Genomic DNA, 27,108 nt, shown 5'->3' with positions numbered 1-27,108 from the left:
GCCACTTCAAAGGCCAACACCCAAGGCAGCTGAAGTAGCTAAAAGTTAAATCAACAAAAGGATACATGTTATAAAGGTCACTGTCTCTAGAAGGTAAAAGGAACTGCACACACAATCCGAAAGAAATGAGATTGTCTTTTACTACTTCAACATACACTTTTTGCAATATATTATTAATATCATAATTGAATTAACACAAACCAATAGAACACTTTTGTCTAGCCAGTGTCTGTCCCTGTATCACTTTTCACAATCAGGAATTAAACAGACAGAGCTTTAACCACATTCCACAGTTACACTGCAATGTACATGAACTGTCCCTCTGCACTTGAATCAAAGTATTTCCTTGCTGACACCAGAAAGCCTCTGGTGGAGCATAGCAAAGTGTACCTTTGGAAGGACCAAGTAAAGTTCATATCACTGCAAGGTGATGTCTTTCTCAGGGCATTATGACATGACATTTTTAGTAAAGCAGCATACAGACAGACAAATTGATGCCATTTCCTCATGCTTTTTAACTACCCTTTTTAGAAACTCAGTTTGTCTTAAATTGGTAAAGTCTGTACTTGGAAGTTTAGAGTTTCTCATCCTTGAAGAGCAATCATACACCTTCTTACATAAGCACTAAACACCTATAAAAGCCCAGCTGAAAGTTACTGTCTGTCTTGCTGATGAAAGATAAAGGAAGTATCCTTCATGGTTGAGGTAACATTATACAGTGTGCTTGTAAGCATGTACCTTTACTCTAACAATTATGGATTTGCCATCTTAATTTTGCACATTTGAGCATTTAGTAGGAAACAAATGTCTGCATTCCCTATGCTGTAATAGGTGCCCCCTCAGAGGGTTCATAAGCAAGAAAGGGACAAGGATGGGTGAAAGGGTAAGAGGAAGCAGCTTACAGAATCAGAACAAATGCTAGACAAGTCACAATGGCGCTTATTCAGGCTGTCTGGGGTGGAGTGTGGGAATATGAGAGTTCACTTGAAAGGGACAGCATAGGAACTTCTCATATACAGGCAACAGACATCAAGACAGCTTTCAGCAGTCTAAGGAACTGTTTAATGTTATAAAGCATTTACATGAATTCTGTTCCCTCCTGAAATATCACCACTGTATTTACATCCACAAAGACAACCTTTTTTACTTTTTACAACAATTTTACTTTTTAAGTAAGTTTAATCAATAAACAGAAAAACTGAGAAACGTCTTATATATATGAAATGTATTTCCTTTAATACTTTTTGTTTATGAAAGGCTATTTACAGGTATAGTTCACAGCTAAATAGCTTAACATTTAAAATATTTAACTGAATATGCTTTATATCTAAATAAAAATATAGTGAAGTCTCTGTCCTGAACTGGTTGAAGTCATATATCCTTACTAATTGCTGGCAGGGATTCCCTAGCTCAATGCATGTTTTAGTCATACTTTAAAAATCTCACTCTGCAAAGCAAAGCAGCTGGTAACTTCCACCAACTTAATATGTCAAAACATAGTTGAATAGGATGTTTTTATTTCAATAAAACTATCAGCAGTAACTTCAATGGCTTTATTTACATACATCTCAAATCAGATTAAAAAAGAAAAATTTTTATTTTTACTTACAGGAGTACAAAAATTTGCATTAAGCGTGTTTACTCTTCCATAATTCAAAAGGCAATACAAACCAATGTGTAGAGCATAAGATTTCCCACTGTACTTAATCTGTACAGAATGCCTCACCTGTCAAGCATTCTACCTAATAAAAGATGCCTAAATACTACACTGCTTATTAGTACACTTTCTTTGAATGAAGTATGGTAAGAAGGTAGCAAATAGAAAATCTCACATGAGAACTGACACACCATTTGTGAAAAGTCTGGCTTTCATAATGTTAATGGCTGGTAAGTGTTCAGGTGCACGAGGGTAGTCACTCAGCTCCTTGAGATCACAATGCTGCCAAGGTTCTCAAAATGGCTGAGGATTTGAGACACTATTCAAAAAGAAATTCCCAGTAAAGGAGATATTTTGAATTGATTATTTTTTATTAGCTGAAGGTGGGAGCTCATGAAGATTAAAATCTAAATATATTGCAAACTTGGGAATTCTTGAGTTATTAGCCATACATCACCTGAAAGCATTCAAATTTCTATGCCACTGCAATAAAAACCTTTGGCTAAAGAAAGCCAGCTGGAAAGCACCAACATCCCAACTGTTCACAAAAAGCTGGTGGAGCTTATGGAAGTTAAAACTTACTAATTGAGGCAAGGGACAACTAAAAGATTTCTAAGCAGCACAAATATATTACACTACCAAGACTTTACATGTGATGCGCTTTCATGTGTATAACAAAGACTGTTGACAAAATCCCACAGGAACAGTAGGAGCTTTTGAAGGGAATGACACTTCGGGTAGAGAGAGTATGATGAATCTAAGTGCTCAACAAATTAAATTATTTCTAGTACTTTGAGGTATTGCTTTCGAGTACAAAGGATGCAGTCTTTCTTTAGAAAGATTTTATTTACCCCAGGATTGCCTCAAATGAAAATTGTTTTTTTCTTTGTTGAAAAGCTCATTATTACTCAAAGACTGTACTATACTAGGTACTACAGTAAACATGGGAGAAATTATTCTATTTCTATTCATTTTAGAGACAAATTAGCAATTAGTTTCTCTAGAAGAAATCTGAGATATCTTCATTTTACCTTTGCGGGCTGTGGAAAGGAAAAATATACAGGAAGCCTAGGAAAAATCTTGAAGAAATAAACAAAGAATAACTTCAGCTGATTTAGCTGAATGAATGAAAGAAAATATTGGTACCTTTGATGAGACTATTCTATTATCTGGAAATCTCTGTGGAATGTATGCTTCAGCGCCTGGAGGTGGTTCACGATGGCCAACATAAATAGTCCGACTGTCCACCCAATTCTCTTCTCCAGCACACTACAGAGGGAAAAAAAGAGTTACTGTGTCAGTTCACTCAGTATTTCTGCAGTAACATGAGTCACACACTGAATTAACTAATCACATGCCTGACCATCAACACATACACAGCCAGCAGCACATGACCCCTCACACTTTTCTGTATCAGCTCAAGATCACCAAAACACCTAAAGCCAAGTCAAATGTCAAAACTCTGCCTTAACTGCACTTCACTTTCCCACAACGCAATGAAAGTGCATCCATGAAAATCACTGTTTTTTGTTTATAACTGAAAAAGGGGTGAATGGTTTAAGATTCTCAGTCAAATTAACATGTAGTATTTATACGTTTCTTACTCTTTTCACCACTAATAAAAATCTGTGCTAATTAAAATATTTTAATATATGACAAATTCTTCACATTTTTGAGACTAGCCAGCCATAACTCAAAATTTCATTTGCAGCAAAGCAAAACTCTGTTCTCCTGAAATACTAGTAGTAATCATTTCCCCACATATGAATAAGCTTAGAGACTCTTAGGTTGCCAGGAGAAGACCTCAGCTTGTCAACTCAGAGCACTTCCTCTTCTATGAAAGTTGTAGAAAAAAAAGTAGGTGTGCTAAATTTTCACATTGACATCAAACTCCACCACATCTATAGCTTCTCCAAAATTACTATTTCTGTGTTCTTTTAACTGTAAAAAAAGTATAAATCACTGCAAAAAAGTATTTACACAAAACCAAAATAACCATTTTTTTTTCATTTAGAAGTTAATTTTTTGGGGAGACATGGATTATAAAATGACCATCTCTTAGTCAACAGTCTAATTCACACCTACCTTATGAAAAACATTTTTGAAGCACAGAACACATTCCTAAAACTTGGAGAAGCCCAGTCATCAGCAACTTAAACATCATCATATGGTCAAATCTAGAGTAATTTAAATATGTCGTAAGTTAAACTCAAAACCTCTGCTTTATGTTGCACTGATGCATTTACACATTCTTTCATTAAGCATTATTAGACAGAAGCTTCTTTTCTGCATCCTCAACAGCTACATGTATTTAGTACATTAAATATGTCCTGAAAGTGCTCCTGGGCACTGGTGCTTGTCTGCCTCTAGAGGTGAACTGTCAGAATGACACTGAGCAAACTAACCCCAAACAAATAGTGTGACTTTGGTACACTATTTGGTACACCACAGCCAAAGCATCATTCCCCACAGCAGCTGGATGTACCTGTGCAGTTCTTGACAGAATTTAATCATACAGACATAGTTCCTTCTTTACTAACTAGTCTTAATGTCAATAGTTATAGGTCCATTTACTTTACTAGTACACACTTGGCTATTAAGCCTAAAACAAAATTTAGTTCTCAAACTTAAAAAACATTCACCCTAACATTTTCTTCATCAATTCACATCTAAGTGATTTTTCCACTGCCCTTAAGTGCACCACATCCGAAGATCACTTTCGAGATAATTTACTGAGAAGAGACGTACAAAATCTTGCAATACTCTGCAGATTTGAAGCAGTTAGGCTAATAAAACAATTATCTCTGTGATGTGCATGACTTTCTTGAGGTTAGAGAGAACATCAAAAATATAAAAAGAAAACCTATCGGACACAGACTATTAACCACAAAATAGCTGAGTAGGAGCCATCAAGTAAAATGTAAAGTGAAGTAGAAGGATTAAAGACAAGCAACTTCTGCCATCCCAGAAGTAGATACTAGGAGCAGACACAAAGGACCCAAAATCATTACTTGATTTTTACACATGACAGAAAAATGAAGGTACTATGTTCAGAACATACCAAAGGACCAAATTGTAATACTAAGCATAAAACTAAAGCCAAAAGTAAAGCCCACATCTTTCTTATGTGTTATTCAACTTCCGATAATTGGAAAGAGTCACTTTATACATTATATGAAGCTGTTCACAAATGAAGTAAAAATGACAGCCCCCCATTAGACACACCAATGGCCCAGTCAGGGCTTATGCTAAGCCCTGTAATTGCCCCTACCTCAGTGGGAGTGCACACACATTTCTCCCATGCCACAGCTAGCACAGACTCAAAACTAGGACATGGGTCGCTATAAAAATTGTGTTGATTTTCCAGTCAGACAACTTCTCCCTTACCACCAAGTGGACTTGTCAAAAAGTCAAGTGTCATTCAGCCCACTCCTGAAGGCCAGGTAACATTCTTTGAGCAAGCCAAACATTTTGGAAGGAAGCATGACAATGTTTCCATATTCCACCTTACTTCTATGGCAATAACAAAACATGGTACCTTTTACCATTTTATCAGTACATAATACTTTTTTAATCTTGTCAGTACACTAAATGTACAATGCACAAATTATCTACTGGCACTTGCACCACTTAATACTCCTAGAAATGCAAGGGAATGTGACATATTCCTGTATAATGCATCAAATTGTACAATATTTTTTAGTTTTTCATTGGGATGGACATAAATGCATTCCAGACATAAATGCAGCACAAACATTACTCCTGATAAGTGAAGTGGCTAAGTTCAGAGATGATTATCTAAACAGCTAATGGGAATGCCACATAAACTTTGAAAACCAAGAAGAAATCACTCAGCTTCTACTTTCCTCTGCAGAGGCCCAGCTTGACAATTTATCTCACAATTATTATGAACCAGTCTAAGTCAGCTTGATAACACTCTTAGCTCAAAAAAGCACTATTTAAACTTTCACTGCATACATTGGTTCTTCATCATGACTCAGTTAAAACAGGCCTCCAAAATTACCTATGAACCTGGGAAGATAGAGCTCTAAACAGCATCCTCCTGCTATTACTGCCAGTATTTACAGGTTTGATAGCCCTGGAGTATTGTGTCAACACCAAGTAAGCCAACCACCCTGGAATTTGTGTCCCTAAAGCAAGGCATTACTTTAAGCATCAATGTAAAGTAACTACAATCTCTTCTATTAGCTTAATTTCATCTGGTTTTATCACAGATTGATAAATTTACCACAAATGTATAAAACCATATCTAACTTAAACTATCTGTTAGTACAGAACATTTTTTTATTTTTCATTATGTTAATAGGTTATAGAAAATAAATGCACTTCACCAACCTAATTCAACAACTTCAAACCTCCAAAACCATTCACAGTACAAGTGTAAAAAATTAAGCATGGAAGAGTAAGGCTCTCTTTGCCAGTGAGGTAGAACTGCAACGCACAAAGTCACATGCACTGCTCAATATGGCAACACTTGTGTGAAGCAGAAAAAGATACTTTTAGAAAATCAGCACTCTAAGTCAGGACATGGGCTACGTAGAGAAAAACTACAGCAACTGAATGTCCTGTAATGCCAACCTCCAAAGCCAAATACCCTGATCCGACAGTTCTTTTAGTGTTCTGGTATTGCAACTTACAGAATGACACCAGAATCACTGAAATAAGCAGTCTGATGCCACTGCCAGAACAACAAACTACATTAACTTCTTTTAAATTCCATTGCTTAAGCCCATTAAGAATATGTCCAAGAAACCATAAATATACTTTTGCATTATCTGCTTCTATTTATAGTGTAAAGTTCAATGTACTGAGACCAAGTTTTATTGGCACATCCATGAAATGTTACATAGCTTTTACTCTTTCAAGCAGTGTCAGCAACCATGAAAGCAAAGACCAGCAAAAGACTAAGGCACAGACACAGAGACAGTTAACAGGATTTTACCTTAAGAGTTTAAGTATTTCTGCAGCTTATTTTTTTCTGATTTAAAAAAAAAAATCATACAAACTAGCTTGAGATTCACCTTCATGCTCCTCTGGTAATTTTATCTAGATTTAATTTAAACAAATGTATTGTCTGAAATAACAAGGGGCTTGGTATTCAATGGGTGACAGCAAAAGGATGATAGGAAGGTGCTAGTGGTAATTGCTGTAAAAGTAACTGACTTTGAAAAGATTCCAAGTCTTTCCACATATTTTTAATAAAGAGATTTAATGTATGATTTTGAAATCAGTGGAAACACTGAATGACATTTCCTGACTCTCCACTTGAACTATTAACTCAGGCATAATTACCAGCAATAATCTTCAGTTCAATATTTTATTTTCTTTCCAAATAATATAAATACAATCACTATTCAAAATAAGTTAATATGCACTAAGCACAGCTGAAAACTCAATCTGCCCTGGCCAAGTTCAAAGTACATTTCATTGAACAGTATTCTCTTCCACTTTTTTCTAAATGCTCTTTGATTAAAAGGGATAGTTCACTCTAACCACAGATTCGACAGCAACAAATTCTCACCATCAGTTATAGCCTTATTCACCCAGGCTGTGACTCCTTTCCTCCACACAGAAGTACTTTATACCAATAGAGGCAGGCTTTCCTAACAGCCTGGTGTTTTACTGAATCACGAATATTTGATGCCAATTAAGCAATTAGCACCACTGTTAAAACTGCACACCGAACATACAGCTGCTCAACCACTTCGGAGTTTTAGGATAACAGATACTGACAAGCCATTATCACTCAGAATCTACAGGAAGAACTAATAATGCACAGTGTGAAAAAACATTCACACATTACAACAGCTCTGCACTAAAGGCTCTCAGTTTTCAATTTTTCATTCAGTGAAGAGAAACAACTTCTCAAAGCTGTAATTCACTTAAGTGAAAAGAAAAAAAGTTGTTTCCTTTCTAATACTGTAAGGAAACCATCCTTATAATACACTATTTACCAAACCATGAGATCATATAATCACATCTTTGTCTTCGTTTGTCAAATGTTCTGAGTACCTGCTCTTTTACACTTGACACTATCCTGCAGGAATAGGTGCAGCCATCTCCTTTTGCAAACAATGGCATAGTGCATTTTTACCTCATCTTTCCAAATCCACACCTTTTAAGGATAGAGCTGATCTATAGATAACAAAAAGCCATCTAAAGAAATAATTTTTCAGTAATCTGCATTTCTTAAAGTTGCAAACCAGTAAAATAAATTAAGCTTTTAAATAGTCCACTTTTGCAAAAAAAAAAAATTCTCTAATTTGTATGTATGTATTTGTGGAGATAAAGGGTGAAATTCTCATACATTTAGAGGATCTTCGCTCTCAAATGATAGGCCAACTCACAAATACCTTATAGCGAGAGCACTTAAACTTTACATTTTTGTGCACAGCATTATACCATGATGAATTTGAATTTGCCAAGCTCAGAATGAAGAGTATAACATTGAAAGCTGTTCAGGTTGTTACGTTTCATAGGAATATAGAATAGCACAGATAAAAGAATATTTTTATTATTTTATAATTATATATATATAAAATATATATTGTATGATTTTATTTTATATATATTTTATAATTATAATATAATTATAACTATTTTATAATTACCAGATAAATACCCTATCAGGTTTTATATTGTGAAAAAGGACTACCTCAATATGAGACATTGTAAACAGAAAGTAAATTACTTCATTGACCTACAAGTCATGGACATATGCCATTAAAGAACTAATTTAATGGAATACCAAATTGCAGCTCTTCAGATGCAACCACAAAAAAAAAAACCCAAAACAAAACAAAACTAAAAGAAAAAAAATAAAATCCAACCAAACAAAAAAGCCCCAGAACTACTCTCGTCCAGAAACTTCTGTGACTAATTAACACATTTCGTATGGGTCACTCATAATGGGATCTGTTGCCACAGAATATTACTGCATTTCATTTCAGCAAATGAATTTTAAATCTTAAAGTAAATCTTAAAGTAAAACATTTCTGAAGCTATCCTAAAAGTATATTCCAGTTTTGTCACATGAGCTGGCACTGGGACACCCCAATATAGCACTCTGAAGATAGTCTAATTCTCCTTTCTGATTTCCAGTCCGGAATATAATTTTTATCTGAATTCCCTATACTCTGTACTTTGAATGGTTGAATAATTTGACCTCCTGGATGACAAAGCCAGTGATCTGTGATCCTCTTAAAAAAGGTTACAATAATTCTTTGTTTCACACACATAAAAACTCACCTCAGTTATTCAAGGAGGACTGAGATCTTTTCTAAGCAGTCAACGTAAATTCCAAATACTGCTGACCTACTGGCCAGTTAGGTACAGCTATTTCTGATGTGTGTGCTTTCTCTTCAGGAAAATCTTTAGCTTCCCTGTTTATTTCCATGAAAAGTAACAATAAAAGTGGTAGAGATAAAAGTCCCCTATTCCATCCTCATATGCAATCTTCATCTACTTTCATGGTATCACTGCAAAGACGGTAAGAAAGTAGATCTCTGATGTATGTGAATTACTGGAAAAATGCCTTTTGCTACACTTTTCCTTCCTGTCAATGTAGCAGTTTTGAAACATTTTGCCCCTTGTTGCCACTGGGACAAGGACACCATGTGCCTCCTGCTCCTCTGCCCAGGTCCAGTCAAGGACCGCCTCTACATGGAGATCCTTTCAAGGGTCTCACTTGCAATTAGAAAGGCAAATGAGAAAAAAACCTACACTGCAAAGTGCAGTGGTAAGAGGAACTAGAAGGGAAAATGTCACATAAGACACAGGATATTTGACAGCCTTAGTACTTAAATTAATTAAAAATCAAGTTTATTTCTAAGTAGCTCCAGACCAACAGCTGAAATTAAGCTGTTACAGCCAAGAAAAGCTGTAAAAGAAGAGCAATTTCATTTTTTTAAGGCAACTGAAGTCCATTAAGATCTACATGTCACTCAGAGTATTTACAAAGATACTTCCAAGAGAGTTGTATAGATACTTCAGAAGGCAGAGATTTTTCTTACTCTTAGTTGCCAATAACTACTTCTGTTTGCAGTAATTCAACAAGAAAAAGAATCTAAAGCTATCAAAATTTTCAGGGCAGAAAAAGGAATTTTTTTTTAAAATTATATTTACAGATTCTAAAGAAACAGGAGGATGGATGGAAGCAAGCAGCAGATCAGTTTCATTCATTTAAAAATAAGTAATAAACCTACAGATATGCCCCACTAGTTTTCTTTTAAATCAACATTATTAATTATTAAATTAAGTAACTAAATTATTAAGAAAAATCAAGCAAGAATACCTGTTGTGAATTTTTTACAAGGAACAACGTATGCAAGATGCATCAGCAGGATTTACAAGATCAGAAGCAACAAAATCCATTCCTAAAGGGTATTCTTACAGGAGCTTCAGATTATTCAAAAGTAGATGTTTCCTAAAAATATGCTATATATTTAGAACAGTAAACCACCATCAGACAGGATCAGAACTGGCCAGAGTGACACCACCTTCTATGAGGATTGTGGCAAACAAAAGGGGAAGAGTCAAATTTCCCATCTGAATTCCAGGACAAAGATAATTAAAATATATGGACTTCTGTATTCTTCTTTATACTTAGTACAAAGGCTGTGACAACGCCTCATCTACATGTTTGCTGGTCTTTAAATTGTTCAAATAAAATATGGGTGAAAAAAAAAAGGATGGTTAACTATTGCACTCTGCGGTCTACTGACACACAGCTGAGCAGCCGACCTCTATTCCTACTTTTACTACAAAAACATAATGTAGTTTTGATGTCAAGAAAACACTTCTCCTCACATTTAAATCTGTAAAACAAGTTCACTGCCAAGTAGCAACTACTCACTATCTTAACGGTCAGTGCCTGTTAGACTCCAAAATTATTTTAATTCCTAAGTGGATACAGAGCTAGTGAAGCTATGATTCTAGCAGACAGAAGGTGGGGCAACCTTCTTGTATTATATAATGACATGTGTCCTGGGTTGTGAGATGTGTGTATTCTATTTGCCATCTGTTAGAGGTGGGGCAGTTCTCTTCTCTTAATTGGGCAGTTTTCTTTATCTCTTCCACAAACCAATCCTTCCTCCAGGAGATATCTGTTAATGGGCCACTGAGTATCACACACTACTGATAAAATTACATAAGCCCATTGTGAGATGCTCCATCCAGGGGGAGAAGCCAAGCATTCCTACCTGGATATAATCTGACATTTGGAACACCACAGCAGCCTTTTCCCACTGGATTCCCAGAGGGGCAGCTGTCTTCTCCACTGGATTCCCAGAGGAAGACCATGCCCATCTACATCACCACTGGACATTCAGAGGAAGAACGAACCCTTCTACAGGCTCACTGCTTCAACAGAACCACACCTGTCACTGCAGGAGGACTGCAGCCACCATTTAATGGGACTGCTACCAACACCCTGACCCACAGGGCATGAGGTCATATTCTGACTCTGTCAGTGGCTTGGTGTTTTTTCTTTTTGGTACTATTGCATTTGTATTTTTAATTTTCCTAGTAAAGAACTGTTATTCCTATTTCCACATCTTGCAGCTCCTGCCTTCCTCCGCAGACACTTGTCTTTTCAAACCAAGACAATACCGCAAAACCAACAGCTTGTAAGATGCTGGTCTTGCAGGCCACCAAGTCAGTGATCAAAGAATGTCTGAATGTCCAAACTGTTCCATCCATAACAACCTAAAGCTTGCTACATATTTATGCTGGAGAATCACCAAAATATTTACTGTAAAATCATATCTCTATATGCTTTTACATACCTAGTTATTTATACAGATTTGATACTGAACTACATTTTCTTAAAGAGCAGTGACTCACACCTTTTTGAGGTTGTCTTTGCTACACAAAGACTACTTTTAAAAAGGTCTCCCAGTATATATCTGTAGCTATGCTACCACACATACTGGGGCTGCAGTACTGGTCAGGCTGCAACCTTATCAGAAGCAAATAACCCAAGACAAAATTGAGAGAAAAATTTCCACGTGGGAGCTACTGAACGCTGAAGCAATTGCTACTTGCTAGTTTTCCACAACTATAAGGAGAAACCTAAATCCTCAGTAAAATTGGCAAGTGTCATGTTCTGACAACTTTTCAAATTAAGATCTTGCTCATGTAGGCTGGTCCTGAACTTACTCCCCCAAAGGCCAGACGATATTAGTCTACAGAACTATCCATAGAAGTAAAGAAGTATAGTACAAATGCCTGCATTACTGGTAAATTTATCAACAGCCTGGAAGGCCTGGAATAAGCAAAAATGACAATACTAATAGCCAGATTTCCTACTTTGAGTAATTATATTTTGCCATACTCCCTGTGCAGTTAACATGCAAATTCTCTCTCCCATGCAATTGGTTTTGAGCACTATTTGAGGAGTCACAATATAACCCCAGCACCCCTATACTTCAATCTTGAAATAATCTTGAACTTGTAGTTCAAAAATAACTTAGCTGTTCAGAATAATGGGACTAATTATGTCGCATTAGAAGCTACCTAGCATTTTCCTTCATTTCCATGCTTTTTGTTGCACATCAGCACCAAATCTGGTATTATGCAAATTCAGCTTGGTGAACACACAGATGCTTTAATAGAAGGAAGGATCCTAGTTACACATGGCTATAAGGTTAATGAAACATTTATTTGGAGCTACTTGAAACACATTGAACATACTTCTAACTCTTACATACACAACAGTATTCAAGTACAGTTCTGAAACATTCAAGGAATATAAAATTTTAAGCTATTACTTCTTCCTATATTGCAAAGCAATGCGACATGTGGAAGTATTTCAGGCGAAAAAGCCATATGTTGATTCAGGTAAGAGGTCACCAACTATTTCACAGTTTTACCTACTAACACATAGGTGTTGCTGATGAAATGCCACATTCAATCTTCATGCGTAATAGTGAAGATCTTTTACATTTTCCAAAATTAGCAGGCATCAGGATCATAAATCTGACTTCAGATAAAGTCTACATTGGTGAAAGACAAGAATTTTAAACTTATAAAACGACATAAAGGACATTCAGTAGCTTTGAGCACTCACATCAGGAGTAGGAGTAAACCTACTTATGATGCATAAGAAGTTTGACACCAATAGCCACAAGATTTTAGAACCTCTTTTGTTTTCACTGCACGAAAGGAATGTGAATTCCATTAAAATTAAACATTACTTTACAACTCTTGATGCACTGAGCTTTTTAATATTTACTTTTACTCTCAAAGAATGGATTTAAAGACTTGCAACTGAACAATCTGAAGTACAATAAATATTTCACAACTCTGTACTTTTACAAGCATCAAAAGACTTCAACTTCTACAGTTGTACAGTAATCAGTCATATTTACAAAAAATAAACTTTATTAGCATTTTCTATTAGCTTTCTGTGTTTTAGAAGTTAGATATTCATACAAAACCATTATTTTACATTAGAACCATTTCCTTTTGTTATATATAGTCACATATAGAATAAGATATAACGTTTTTAAAAATTCATTACAATACTGACTGCTTAGTTAGAAGCTAGTTGCCAATTGCTAGTAAAAAAAAAAAAAAAACCTAGAAAGCCCAGAATATCTGGTACACAAGTAATTAAATCACAAACTCAAGAAATCAAAATAGTGAATGCTTAGCATTTAAAACAGTGAAAATGACTGTTTATAACTATACCCTTTGGGAACTAAAGTGAGAAAAACTCTTTCAGTGGTCCATACACCTCCCTTTATTTACATGTGGAAGGCAAAATGTCCACACTAAACTTCAATATCTCAAAACTGTTCTGTGTCCTTCATGCAGAAAAGGAAAGGTATTTTTAAAGAATGATTTTTCTATCAAGTCTAGAACTGTACTGTAGGTTGAGATTAATATATTCTGACTTGCAATGATTTTGATAATAAAGGCAAAGGAGGTTATGCAGGTTTGTCTGGGATGAGATGATAAGTGTAATCTCAACCTCCACATGTCTGTCATTCAGTGATACACAGAAGAGGTTTAACAACCTTTTGATGCTGCTGGTTTCTACGCAGCAGCAACAGCATACATAAAAACGTAAGAGAAGTCACTGACTTTTAGGCTTTGATTTACTGCTGTGACTTCTTTGATGTGGAGAGGGATGGAGGCAAGTGGTTACAATACATCATCCCCTAAAAACAACTCATGATGGGATAGTTGCTTTTTGCCATAAAACTCTCTCACGACTCTAAAATCCAAGAAAAAAAAATAATCTTTTTTTCCCCCTAGACAAACATACTCCACAACATCAACTTACATCTTTAATAATCTTCCTTAAGAAATATTTCTCAGACTTCAAAGGCTGATCTGCCATTCCTTTCCTTTGCAATAATAAGCAAAGGGAAAAAAAAAAAAAAAACCCACAAAAACCTAACCACAATTTCTCCTCAATAAAAGGAATCTCTATACCCCACATTTTGGGAAATGCAAACAGAATTAAGCTCCCAGTACATGCTGGCAGGAAAGACCTCTATTTAGCAAATTTTAAAAAGTGCACATATACCTAAGGGCATCACAGGCCCTACATCTCCTTCAGAAACCAAGTTGAATATGCCCAGCTTTTAGATAGCCTGTATGACAGATTATCTTAGGGGAAAAAAAACAAGAAATTAACAATTCACCTTTATAATAGAAAAATAACACCTGAGAGATACTACTTCAACTGAACAAGTATGAAAAAACTACTGAATCAGAATCATCAGGATTATGTATCTTAATCTGCTGTGTATGACAGGCAGAACCTATGAAGTGAAATAGCTAGATAATCAGAAAAAGCACAATTGTAAACAATTTTTTTTTGTTTCAAATGAATACACTTAAGAAACGGAGTTACTACAACAGCAAAAAAAATTTTTTTAATAGATTTTCCCTTGTGCTCTTTTTGAAAACAGTCCAATAGACAAATGTTCTTTTAAAGTTTCAGCTTTCATGCTTAATAAAACTAATTCCCAAAAACAGTGTGCCCCCTCACATGTCTTTTCTTGCTGGACTATTGCTGGACTAGAAATTCCTGTAATCAGTCCAAGTGAAAAAAAACCCCAAACTGAAAATTCTCAGTTGCTGCAAAATTGGGTTAGGAAAATGAATGGGAACTACTGAACTAGCTTGTCATGCTGTGTAGTTTTTTTCCTACATCTGTGTGGAGGAAATAAGAATAAATTATAAAGTGAATATCCAATACTGTTATAATACTGGAACACATATTCCAAATATTGCTTCTGTCAAAAGTGCACAGCAGTTCTGCACTTTGTAATCATTTGATACTATCTACAAATAAGGAAGTGTGAATCACATTTGACTGACTTCAAAGTTCAATGAACCACAAAACTGCCCATATTCTGAGCAGAGGTTTAGCTTAAACAACTTCCATGTATCAGCCGGTTGAATAAACTGAAAGACAAATGCCTAGAAGTCAGTGATTTTAGGAAAAGCAATTCTATGCTCTTTCTAAACCAGCTAACATGAGTTTATTGATTACCAGGCCAATTTCAGTCACAACTGTGTTTGTAAACAAAAGTCGAACCATTCATGACATTTATTCTATTAGGTAATTCTTTACCTTAAACCTTTAAAAATGTTGAAAGCCAAAGGCAATCCCTAAATCAAATCAGAAATCCTTGTTCTAGACTAACTTTTTATTCCCCCACAAAATGCAGTAAAATAACAGGATTCTAGAAATCCTACTTCACCCATAGACAGAAATACAGACTCCTAATGAATGAGGCACACTTGATCTCTGCAGAAGAGCACATGACCAGTTTTGTAAAATCCACATTTCCAAATGTGTTTTCACGACATGGGGCACTCTTCAGGACACGTATCCTACAGGCAGGATCAGCTGTCCTGTAGGCAACAAAAATGGGGCAAGATACCAAAACAATAGTGCCAAAAATAAAACTTCAGGTGATAGCCCAAGGAGTATTACTACAAATGAGGTAAGTAATCCTTGGCAGCGCCCTGGTTGGTCACAATGTCTTAAAGGAGTTATTTCTGTCCACTTCCTAATACTTTCCTTTTTTTCCCCTCCTCTAAATGTAAGAAGATACAATCCATAAGTAGCAGAGAATTTCAGGAGGGGAAAGTAATTTACTTTTGCCATCTAGAAACAATTAATCCTTCTTGGTTTTAGGAGGCATTCTATTAGACAATTCCTTAGAAATAAAATACAACTACATTTAATAAAGACAGAGCGAATACCAGCCATAGACCCCCACCTGAATCATTGTAGGAGGCACAGTACAAATAGAAAAGTACACTCAACATTTTATCTTATAAATAAGCAGCTATGACTAAAATCAAGGAAAGCAGGAAATATTTTCACATTTATCTTACTTTTTAGAATATGACTGCATCTGTGGCCTTGCCACAGCAGCCATATCAGTTAACACATCCAACAAGAACACCCCTGAAAGCAAATAGCCACTGTAGGTCTAGTGCAGAGCAAGATTGTGAGTCTACCAGTTAATCTGTTAGTTTTTTTCCTAGTACACATGGCTCCTAAGAGGTCAATTATACACTGTACATTGAATTCAAATAAAGCAAGTGTTCTGATAAGAGGAGATAATGACTTACTTTGTTTCTTAATGTAAGTTGATTATGTGCTTATGCAAGAGGCTATCCGATGGCAGCTGGAACGTTTTACTTCAGCTGAGCCAATCTCCCATGAGTGGGGGCACTGTGAGGTGCAAATGGCACTGGATCCACCATTAGAAGGAAAGCAATGTTCAAACAGTTCATCACAAGTGAGTTCAATCTGCTATTGTTAACGAAGTTTATAACTTTTAGAGAAATTTATTATGGACAAAATTCAAATAGCCAAGGACACTGGGGTTTAAATGAGAAGTTTTTGTTGTTTGTTTTCTTGTTTTTTGTTGTTTGTTTTTTTTTTCAGTGAAGATATAACATTACAGAAGGAAGAAAACTTAATTCAACTGCAAGCTTCTAGAAATAAAACCTCCAGATGCTTTTGTGAGGACACTAGCAGGAAGATATTAAACAGATAATGGCTTCATTTGCAATTTGAGTAAATTTTGACATTTACAGAAAGAGTAAAAGGAAAGCATAGGAGATAAGCCAAAAACTATTTGCACCTAACATAAATCCTTTCAAATGAAAAGAGTTAAAGTCCTACAAAAAAGTCCTATCAGAAAACTACACCTCCAAATCATCTTAATATGCTAGAAAAATACTTCCTGGAGACAAATTCAGATTTCATTTGCACATACACATACACAGCATCCTCTCTTGAGCCATAGTACTAAGCTCTATTTCAAAGGTACAAACAGCCCAAACCACCACTATTTTATTTGTATATATTAGTTGAAATCTTGAGTGAAAACAAAGCAAGTACTATAAAACCTGAGTATGTATGTTAAATCATCTGTATTAGAACCGGTATCATCCCTCCCATATACTCTATAAAAAGACCATAAAATGATGCCTCAACTCTACATAAAACCAAAAGTGTGTCCTTGTAACAAGTAATGCTAACATTGCAATGTTAACAGGGAGGAAAAACAAAACAATAAATTGCATGTTTTCACTTATTCCAATGGAGCTATTGTGAAAAGAAAGGCTTGCTAACTCACAAATATAAAAGTTACAATGATCTAGTGTCCCTGTAAGAACGGTAGTAATATTCTTTGTAAGCTGCTTAGATTTCCTTAGCAGTAATTATTTTCAGAAGGCACCTTGCTATAAGTCTGTAAATTTAGTATCAAACTTGGCTGGTTTAGAAAATCTTGATTTTGGTACTTGGTAAATAAGTAGCATTTCACTCAAGACTATCCAAAAAAATACAATGTCTCTACAACAGCATTGTGTCCAACTGATGAAGCTGCTTACTTCAGCTCTACTGAGAGCACAGGGGTTACAATCACATTTTCTACTTCGCCTTATTGCAGAAAAATCCCTACAGTATTACACTCTCAGAGAGCTCTTCTGCATTTGCTCAGGGAACTGAAACACTATGAACCTTAGAGAGTGCATTCTCTTTGTGTGTGTGTGCAAAGGAAGTGAGCTAGACCATGGAGATGGGAACGACAAGGTGTCATAAAGCAACTTTTGCTGGAAAACCTCCATCATCTAACAGATAGCTATCCCTTTCAATTAATGCTTAAGCAAGCAATTCTCCCTCTCCTTGTTGCTGTATGCAGCTGACCATTTTAAAGGTCTCCATACTTTAAATACTAGCAGAATCACAGAATCATTGGATACACCAAGTTGGAAAGGACCCATCAGTATGGAGTCCAACTCCTGGTCCTGGTCAGGTCACCCCAAGAGTCACATCCTGTGCCTGAGAGCATTGTCCAAACACTTCCTGAACTCTGTAAGGCTTGATGTTGTGACCACTTCCCTGGGGAGCCTGTTCCAGTGCCCAACCACGTTCTGGCTAAAAAAACATCTTCCTGATATTCAAGGTAAACCTCCCTTGACTTAGCTCCATACTGTTTCCTCAAGTCCTGTCACTGGACATGAGAGTGAGAATCAGATTTAATACCCAGCAACAATTATATTCAAATTCACTCTTTGGAATGAAGAGAACAAATACTTTGAAGGTTGTTTTTTAACTCTAAAAGTATTTAAATCTCATAATACAGTAACACAGAACATGTCTAAAAATTACTCAGATCTAGATTTAGAGACAGCATATGAACTTCAGTAGTGTCAACACCGTGAAGCAACTTGCTTTTGGTTATCCATTATACAGAATGTGCATTGCTTCAGCTGTCTATGGTTCTACGGCATGAAATACTCATTTCTATGCTTCTCTCAATTTAACCAGTATAAGGTAATTCTCCTAATTCTTAGACACTGTTTCAGTGTTGGAGAGAGAGCAGTAAAAAGCCAGATTTCTTACAATGTAGATATCAGAACAAGGAAGAAATAGCATACTGGTTTTGTTCTTAGTGGCGTATAGTAATCTGTCTACTCCTAAGGTTTCCATTTTAATTTTACATACTTACTTGCAGTAAGTGAAATATTATTTATAAATTTTTGTGCTTTGTTTAGACATCTGCCAGATATGAAACTGGACACATGGAAAAGGATTTTCCTCAAATGTCATGTTAGCTGGAAACCTTATAGACAAAATACAACCAAATTCCACCTCTTCAATATTTTGGTTTCACCTTTGTTTCCCTTTTAATCCTTCACCTTAGTATTAACATCCTCATTGATGTCTCCATTGTGAAAGTCTAGGCATTTCTAAATAATATAAAGCTGAATACAGCAATAGATTTAGCAAATATTCAATAGTTAGGAATACTCATGAAAAAACATGGTTTTGTCTTGATGTCTTGTGAGGTACAAGCTTGGTGTACCTCAGGTAGATCCTAGAGAGGAAGGAACACAAAGGCCACACCATGACCCTTGCCAGCCCTCCAGGAAAAACCTACACTTCATATTTCTTTCTTACTTATTCACAATGGAATTTGTTAAGCAAATTAAACTGAAGACTGGTTGTGTAAAATAGGTGAATAGCCAGCAAGCAGAAGGGTATATACTGAAGGGATTAGACTTAGTTAATGGGGGCAAAACCTTTGCAATTTGTAAAGACCCTGAACTCCATAATGCTCTTTTGTACTTACAATATAAAATGAAAATAATTCTAGATGATAGGAGCTGTTAAAAAAAGAAAAATTAAAAACAGGAAGGAGCATGAAATCCGTACAGGCCAAAGGAGTGGAAAACAAGTAACACACTAAAGCACTGGCCGAAGGAGGCCGGGCAACAGGATGAACCCACCTGGGGATTGAGCTCCAGGCACGGGGCACGAAGGGGGACACTCTCCATGGCAGCGCCGGGCCGGCCCCTCAGGGCCCCACAGGGCCCTGTCTGTGAGGGCCGCGGCGGGAGCGCCAGAAGGAAGGCAGAGCTTGGCTGGAAATGCAGGGCAGGAGCCCCGGCCACTGCCAGGCCCTGCGCAGGAGGCTCCCCAGAGGCCGGGCAGCAGCTGAGGGAGGGCAGGATCTCCCCAGAACACCAGAGGTGCCTGTGGATAAAGCTGGTATGGTTTCCTCTAAAATGGCTGCAGAGCCCCTGCTGCAAGGCCAACCTCACAAGGTACCATCCACACACTCTAAAGCATTCGCATACCACCAACAGAAGAGTTTTTGAAGTGTACACATGTGGTTGAAGGAATTTGATTCATATGATACTCAGTTTCCTTGTGTTAAACACATTTTTCCAAATAACTTATTTTGAAAGTCTAGCAAAACCAAACCCTGCCATACTTACACAGCTGCCACCCTGTTTAGCAGAGCATGTGCTCCTAAAATCCGGCCTGAAAGACAAAATGGAACGCCACTGAAGTATCCAGTCCCCAGGGCCACCAGAGTGGCCACTGCTTTACAGTACCAGAATGCCGTGACTTGGCAGAGTCTGTTGAAACCCTGGCCTTGACCCCACTTACAGAGGATCTAATCCTTGTTTGGCAGCCCCAAGCACATGAGTAACTTAGTCACCATTGCCTCAAACATGTGACAGATGCCAGTGTTTACAGGCACATTCATTTCATAAAGTCTCTCACAGAGGGGGGAAAAAAAAAAAAAGGAAAAATTCCACCTTCAGCACAAATTCCTGTAACAGTAGAGCCACCTTAGTGGTGCTGCCATCACCACCAGAAGAGCTGAGTAACACAAATCAAGCTGCTTATTCCATACTTTGTAAGATTAAGATTAGTATCAAGAAGAAAGCTTCTTTGCCACATCTCCATAAGATGCTGTGAAAGCAAACAAAGAATTTCTAAAAAAAAATTTAGCACTGAAGAGAATTAATTTCAAACTTTATTTATAGGCATGGAGATAGTCATCTACCTGAGAACATCTCATCTAGAGAAGCACAAAAAAATCCCAGTGAGACAACCTGTATAAAAAATACTGATTTTCACTCGGGATACAGTCTTGTAGAATGATTGCCACAACAACCTCTTGCTGCTGAAAGACACAGAAGTATCTTCTCCTTTGCTATTCTGATCTTCTGTTCTGAAGACAGGTATTTTCCCACATCGAATTCCTGGTAGGACTTCATCTCTGGAAACATATTTGCTCTGAATTATGCATTCTGTTAAAACTGAGTTTATACAGAGTTACACAGGATAGAAAAAACACAATCTATTCCCTTACTGCTATCTTGTTAACCTCCTAATCTATTAGTGTTTTCATTTCCAAGCTTTTTTAATACTGTGGATCAGTTCACACCACTGAATCAGTTAAATGATCAGTACTGTAAGAGAGAAGAGGAAACAATGCAGCCCATTCTCAGCACCTGAAAAAGACGATGCCAATACTAGCTGTTGCACTGATTTAACAATTTTTTATTTTCTATCATAAAACTGGGGAAAAATCAGCAACTACTACACTTCAAAAGTCCTTTCCTTTAAGGAGAATCACAGTTAAGTCAACTGACAACTGCATAATTTGGTTTGCATTTTTAAAGCAATACATTTAACCTGTACTCACAGTCTTAAAACTTCTTTACACTGTTCTTTAACTACCTTTTTTTTTTGTACTGGTACTCAAATTTTCACAAGCTAATGAACTTTGTCAATTAAGGCTTGAAGGTGGTCTGGAATTGTGTGTTACTTTAAAGTACTATGCATCTCACTGTGGATAGCATCTTTGATCATATTGCAAGGATCTTGTAATCTCCCCCATTTTATACAGAGCCAACACATGGCCAGCTTTCTGATTTGGTCTCTTCAACATTAGCTAAGTAGTTCCAGTGTCTCTGAAATGATCACACATCAGAAGATCTAAGAACACACTTATTCTTTTGAAATGCCTCCAAAAAGGCTATTCCTCTTTTATTGCTAGCTTGTCATTATTGGTTCGTGCCATTTCCTTTAAAAATGAGTGGCTCTAATGCTATTGATTTAAGAAGTTCCACTCCAGGGAGCTCACATTAAATTCAGTCAAATGATGTAATGTATTGGATTGTCTCATCATCTTAGTACAAAAATTCTCTAGGTTATAGAAAAAGGCTAGGCTAAGAAAAGAAATCACCTTGGCCATTCCTTGGAATTAATAAATAAATGAGAAGGCCCATACTTTTCCTTCAAGTTACAGCTAGTAATAAGTCAATACACATCAAATCTATTATTTTTCTACTTTAATTATTTTTTCCCATTCTCCTGTATGTCAATAAGAGAGCAGATCACAGCTCTAATTACAACAATTACTTCCAGTGATGCCAATAAGATCAAATCAAAGTTATGTGAGGCTGTTTTAAAGATATTACTACTTTTCCAAGACCCAAAATTGAAATATCAATCAGGAGACATCTATTTTGCAACATTTTAAAACTCACATCCTCTCCTGACACTTGCTCTGTTCCAGCTCTCTAAAAATGTTCAGCTTTTTCTTTAAACATCCCTAGAATGACATTCAATACCAATATCCCAGGATTACATGTCAGCACTGTGTCTTGTGGGCCAAATGCGATAACAAAGGTGCTTTCACACAGAAGCTGTTGCTTTTTCCTTTCAGAAAAATGGAACAGAAGAAAAAAGGCACTATAAGGTATTTCAGTTTGCTCAGAATTACACCAATACACAAGGTAATTCTTTACAGGTGTTTTCTACAATAATTTAAATATCAATTCTGAGCTTTAGTAATTACTGTGAGAGCAGCAAACACATAGTAGTTTGTTTTAATCCTAGGAAAAAACTCACCAAATTCATCATCACTTAGATCTGCCAAAGGGAACTTTCCTGTTCCCCCACTCACAGACAGAGCCAAGAACCAACACTGCATGTCAGTTTCTGGCATTTACAAGAAAAAATAACTTGTTCAGCTCAGCCTCTTACAAATGCTTCCTTCAATATAAAACCAAACAATCAACTGAAGAGAAATGAAAAGTCAAAACAAGACAGTAAAAGAACTATACATGCTGAGCAAGTAAACCTCACAGCAGGATCTAAAGGTTCCTGAGTTCGGGCTCTAGAGAATTCAAGTAGATCAATTTCCAAGGTCAGAAGACCTTCAATATCCAACTTTCAATCATAAACAGAAATCCATCAGAAAAAGACAAGGGGGGAAAGATCGTCTGGTCACAGATTTCTACAAAAACACTGCTAACCTTGTAAATTCAGAAGGGTGACGGATTTTGTTAAACTATGTCTTATGCTGCCTGGTAAATCCTGTCTGCTCAATGCCTCTATTTTTATGTAAAGCTTTGAAGGTTCTCAACACATTAGGCATAACAAACATATTTGAAGTTGACAAAATGTGGGTAATCTTCTTCATGACCCATTGAGAATAAAGACCTACCATACATAGGGGGAAGGACATGCTAGGTCATGCTTCCCTAAGTCCTTGCATTTGGCTTGCTCCTATAAGCTGGAAAAGAGCAACAACAAAGAAAAGCCCAAGGCACAAAAAGCCTCAAGCACAGAAGAAATGTTTGCCTTCCACTTATCAGCATCACTTCTGACTCCTACTAGGAATCCAAAGGATTCTACTAGGAATCTATATACTACTAGACAAAATTAAATCTGATACTGTTCTTCACTGAAAATTACTGTAAAGCCAGTCCATGACAATATTCTTTCTCATTCCTCCCTGGAGCAGAAGTCATCAGAATGACTTACCTATGTAACACTATTTCCACAAATCAAATCTGCCTAGGCAACTTTCCACTGCACATCAAAGGCATAAAACAAGCCATGTAACTGATATGTTTTTCGTGCCACATCTAAGTTAATAAGCTAAACAGACAACAATCAAGTAATTTTAGGATAAACAGTGACTTGACAACCACTTTATCACCACTAAAACCTTCCTTTTATGTAGGACATATACCAATCAGCAAAACTACTTTACTCTTGGTAAGTCAGGTATTTAAGGCCTTCAGAAATCTTACACATCTCAATTTGCTTACGTAAAATAAACAATTACCACATCAACTTCCCTCCATCATTACTTCTCTCCACATAACATGTGGTTATTCCTAACTGTAACAATTAAAAAAAAAATAATCCTATAAGATTCTCTCAATGTGCCTAATCCTACCCATACTGATGCAAAGCAATCTGCATCTCAGATTTTTTTCTTGCTATATACACTAATAAATTCCTCCCTCCCTCAACAGCTAAACTACTAACTCTGAAGCAGTAAAGACATAGCCCATAACCAAAAATTTTTACACTGTAGCAACTGACTTTCATATATTTGCAATGATGCTATAAAAAAGGAATGTTCTTTCTGAGAAGCTTTGCTACTATCCCATGCCCTACCATCCTTCACTCACAACACTGTATCTTGCTTTATGAGTCTAAAAGGCACAAGACTCTGTCCTATTTCAAGATACATGCAGTGTTATTTTATTGTGTATATAGTATTTCCTAAATATTGCTCCATTTCAAAAACTAAAAAAGTTTCTACCCCTTCACTCTATGTTGACACAAAATAAAAATTTTTTCTTCTTGGGAAAGCAAAGTACTTGGAATTACAAACTTCAGTTTCTGTGTTCTGCTAATAAGAGATTAGAAGTTAACAATACACCAAATGTTACAGAAAAATAAGATTTACTTGCCGGAACAAACAAGATATCTACTAATAGCCACTAATATTAAAGCCTAAAAAAAAATCTGCAAAAAGAAGAAAAGCAATCTACTGATCTGCAAATTGCAAATACTGCGGGTTTTACACTAGGCATCACAAAGGACAACTTGAATCAGATTATCATATTAAATATAGTGCTACACACTGTCAAGTTAAAAAAAAAAATAGGGTTTGATTTTCCTATATAGCTTTATTCTTAACTGTATTCAAAATAACATGATCTAAACAATTACAGTGGGAATGATACAAAATTATTCTAGAAGAAAATGCTTTGATTAATTAAAATGGTTCCTCTTCCATTAAGGAAAAGTAAGTCATAGCATAAGCTGTTAAGTCACCCAGACATAATATAACAAGCAGCATTCTCTTATGCAATGTGTCTCTTGCTCCACCTTTAACAGTTTACATTGCCATAGCCTGGATACATGGAAGGGGAAATAAAGCAAACACCATAATCTAACAGAAAAATAGGTTTTTTTGTAAGACATATGACAAGATCTTTAAACAAGGTCTTTGTATTTCCATCTCTAAGTTTTGTTCTCTCAAGGCTGCCATACATGAGAACTCTTTTTCCCTTAAATGTATCAATATTTTAATAAGATCCTTATCTGCTATTCCACTATTTATATTACCCATTTCTGCTACAAAACGTTGCTTTCTATTGTCTTGCATTCATATTGACAAAAGACTTCCACTGAAAAATCAAGTTTCACACTGCGTTCTCGAAACTAAGCCGGCTCATCCTGTTCTTTGCTGACATGCAATTCTAACAAAAAGAACAAAGAAATCTGATCATAAACACACCTTACCTTGAGAACCTTTCCAACTGAGATCAGTGTGAGTCAAGACAAAAGTAGCTTTTAGGCTATTCCTTATTAAAGAATAACACAATAATGAGCTAGGTCCAAGCCCAACCCAGCAGCAGGACCACACATGGCACTGCAGCTCAATGTGTTATTTCTGTAACAGTCCCCCAAAAATGATTAAGAATGTTACATGGGCTGGTGTGTAGGGGAATGTGTGCGTGTAGGCAGGGTAGTGTTTATATTCCACAAGCAGATTCTCAAGTCTGTTACCTTTTCCTTTGAACCAGACCAAAAGAAATATATATATACAATATTATGCAATGCTGGGTTAGTGTTGGACTTTACGATCTTAGATGCCATTTACAACCTAAACCACTTTATGATTCCATTGCCCTGCACTGTATTATAGAGAACCAAATAAAATTCAGAGTAGAACAACAAATCTGCTTTTTTTGTGGCTAAGTGCCAGATAATGAAAGCATGGAAGCTGCAATGTGTCTGGATGACACTCAGCACAGCAAGCATGCAGCCTGGCACACCTACAGCTTGGTACTAAACAGGACTAAGGCCTGGGTGAAGTGAGGATCACCCACACCATTGCACAGAAACAACCACAAGAATGTTTTACAGAATAGTGGTAAATGTTGATGACAACACAAAGCTGGACACCAAAAGAGATCCAGGATATTGTACTAGAACACCTTGAGAACTGTAGTAAAAAAAGCATACTGAGTATAAGCTGAAGCACTTCTAAGGACTAAAAGCAAAAGCTGTGGCTATAAACTGGCAGTTCATCAGCTGGGAGAGGGCCAGAGGATGGGCCTGTAGAGAAAGAAGTGTACTGATAATATTTTACAGGGCATGGGTGGCATCTAAAAAAAAAAATAAGACTGTTCTGGCCTTCCTTGTTTTAAAAAAGATCAATCTAAATCAAACCAGGCACATAGCAGGTCTATATCAATAATCAGAGTCTTTGTAATGAGAAGAAACAAACCCTTCTTTGTTCTAGGAAAACCTAGGATTCCATGGCATTTAAGTGTGAAAAATACATGTTTTCCTCTAAAATACAAATTAATAAAAAGGAATCAGTACTAAATAAATGCCTGGTTTATGAAGAGATATGCACCAATTGTCTGTAAAGTTTGACTGAAAATGAAGATTACAAACGAAGTAGCAAAATTTTGGTTGTTTGTAGAGGGCGTTTTTGGAAGAGGGGTAAGAAAAACTTTCCAAGAGGAAAAGTTCTAACAATTCTTCAACTTGGCAAATTGATGACAAAAATGCTGCCTGGAATATGGAATTTTATAAGTAAGAATAAAAGCCAAAAGACATCTGAGAGAGGGAAGGTACTGCTCATCATTTGCTCACAAAAACATGATCTCTCACTGAGAATTTTTTTAAGTCACCACCAATCTGCATATTTCTTCCACTGTTAAATGTGTTAACATTCTACTGAAAAATGTTAAGTCCTAAAATATTTTTCATTACAGAAACATACTCACTTGAAATAATGAGACTTTATTTTACTAAATCTATACAAAGTATTTCAGAACAGGGCTTAGAAAAACATCACCTGCCATCTGTTCTAGAAAGCTTCTAACAACCATAACATATCAAATTGCTTATCTAGTGTACACTTAAAATGTTCTTCTACCCCAGAAACCTTTCTGATGACAAACATGATAAGACAGATGACTACACCTATACATGTGTATTTATTGGAGATATGTATTGTGCAGTCAACAGAACTGGCAATAGTCAGAATTGAAAACTAATGCAGGTGTCAAACAAATGGAAGAAGCTTAGACTTTGCTTATTTCAATTATCTAAGGCTAGCAGACTGTAGCCTCAAAGCTGAAGATCAGCACACCTATATTAACAAAATCTCAACAGTAAGAAGTAGAATAACCTGTTCTAATTGCTATGGATCAGCTTTGGAAACAAAACCTTGTTTCCAAAACACATTAAGAGAATAGTACAATTCTAAAACGTTCAAGCCTTCAACCTGCAGTACAATAACTACAGTCAT

The 27,108-nt window shown here is 36.3% G+C and overlaps 1 protein-coding gene across 2 annotated transcripts in view; it reads right to left on the bottom strand.

Moving 5' to 3' along the window:
• ATP11A (ATPase phospholipid transporting 11A) overlaps positions 1-27,108 on the bottom strand; it is a 114,912-nt gene that overhangs the window by 55,070 nt on the left and 32,734 nt on the right. For both annotated transcript variants that reach the window (XM_053970943.1, XM_053970944.1), the window contains exon 2: positions 2,804-2,926. In XM_053970943.1, coding sequence (XP_053826918.1) covers positions 2,804-2,926 — 123 coding nt within the window. The remainder of the gene's footprint in view (positions 1-2,803; positions 2,927-27,108) is intronic.

The sequence above is a fragment of the Vidua macroura genome, chromosome 2 (genome assembly GCF_024509145.1).
Source record: "Vidua macroura isolate BioBank_ID:100142 chromosome 2, ASM2450914v1, whole genome shotgun sequence".
In the NCBI taxonomy this organism is placed as follows: Eukaryota; Metazoa; Chordata; class Aves; order Passeriformes; family Viduidae; genus Vidua; species Vidua macroura.
The sequence above is the reverse complement of the archived record's forward strand: the minus strand, read 5'-3'. Positions and strand labels throughout refer to the sequence as shown.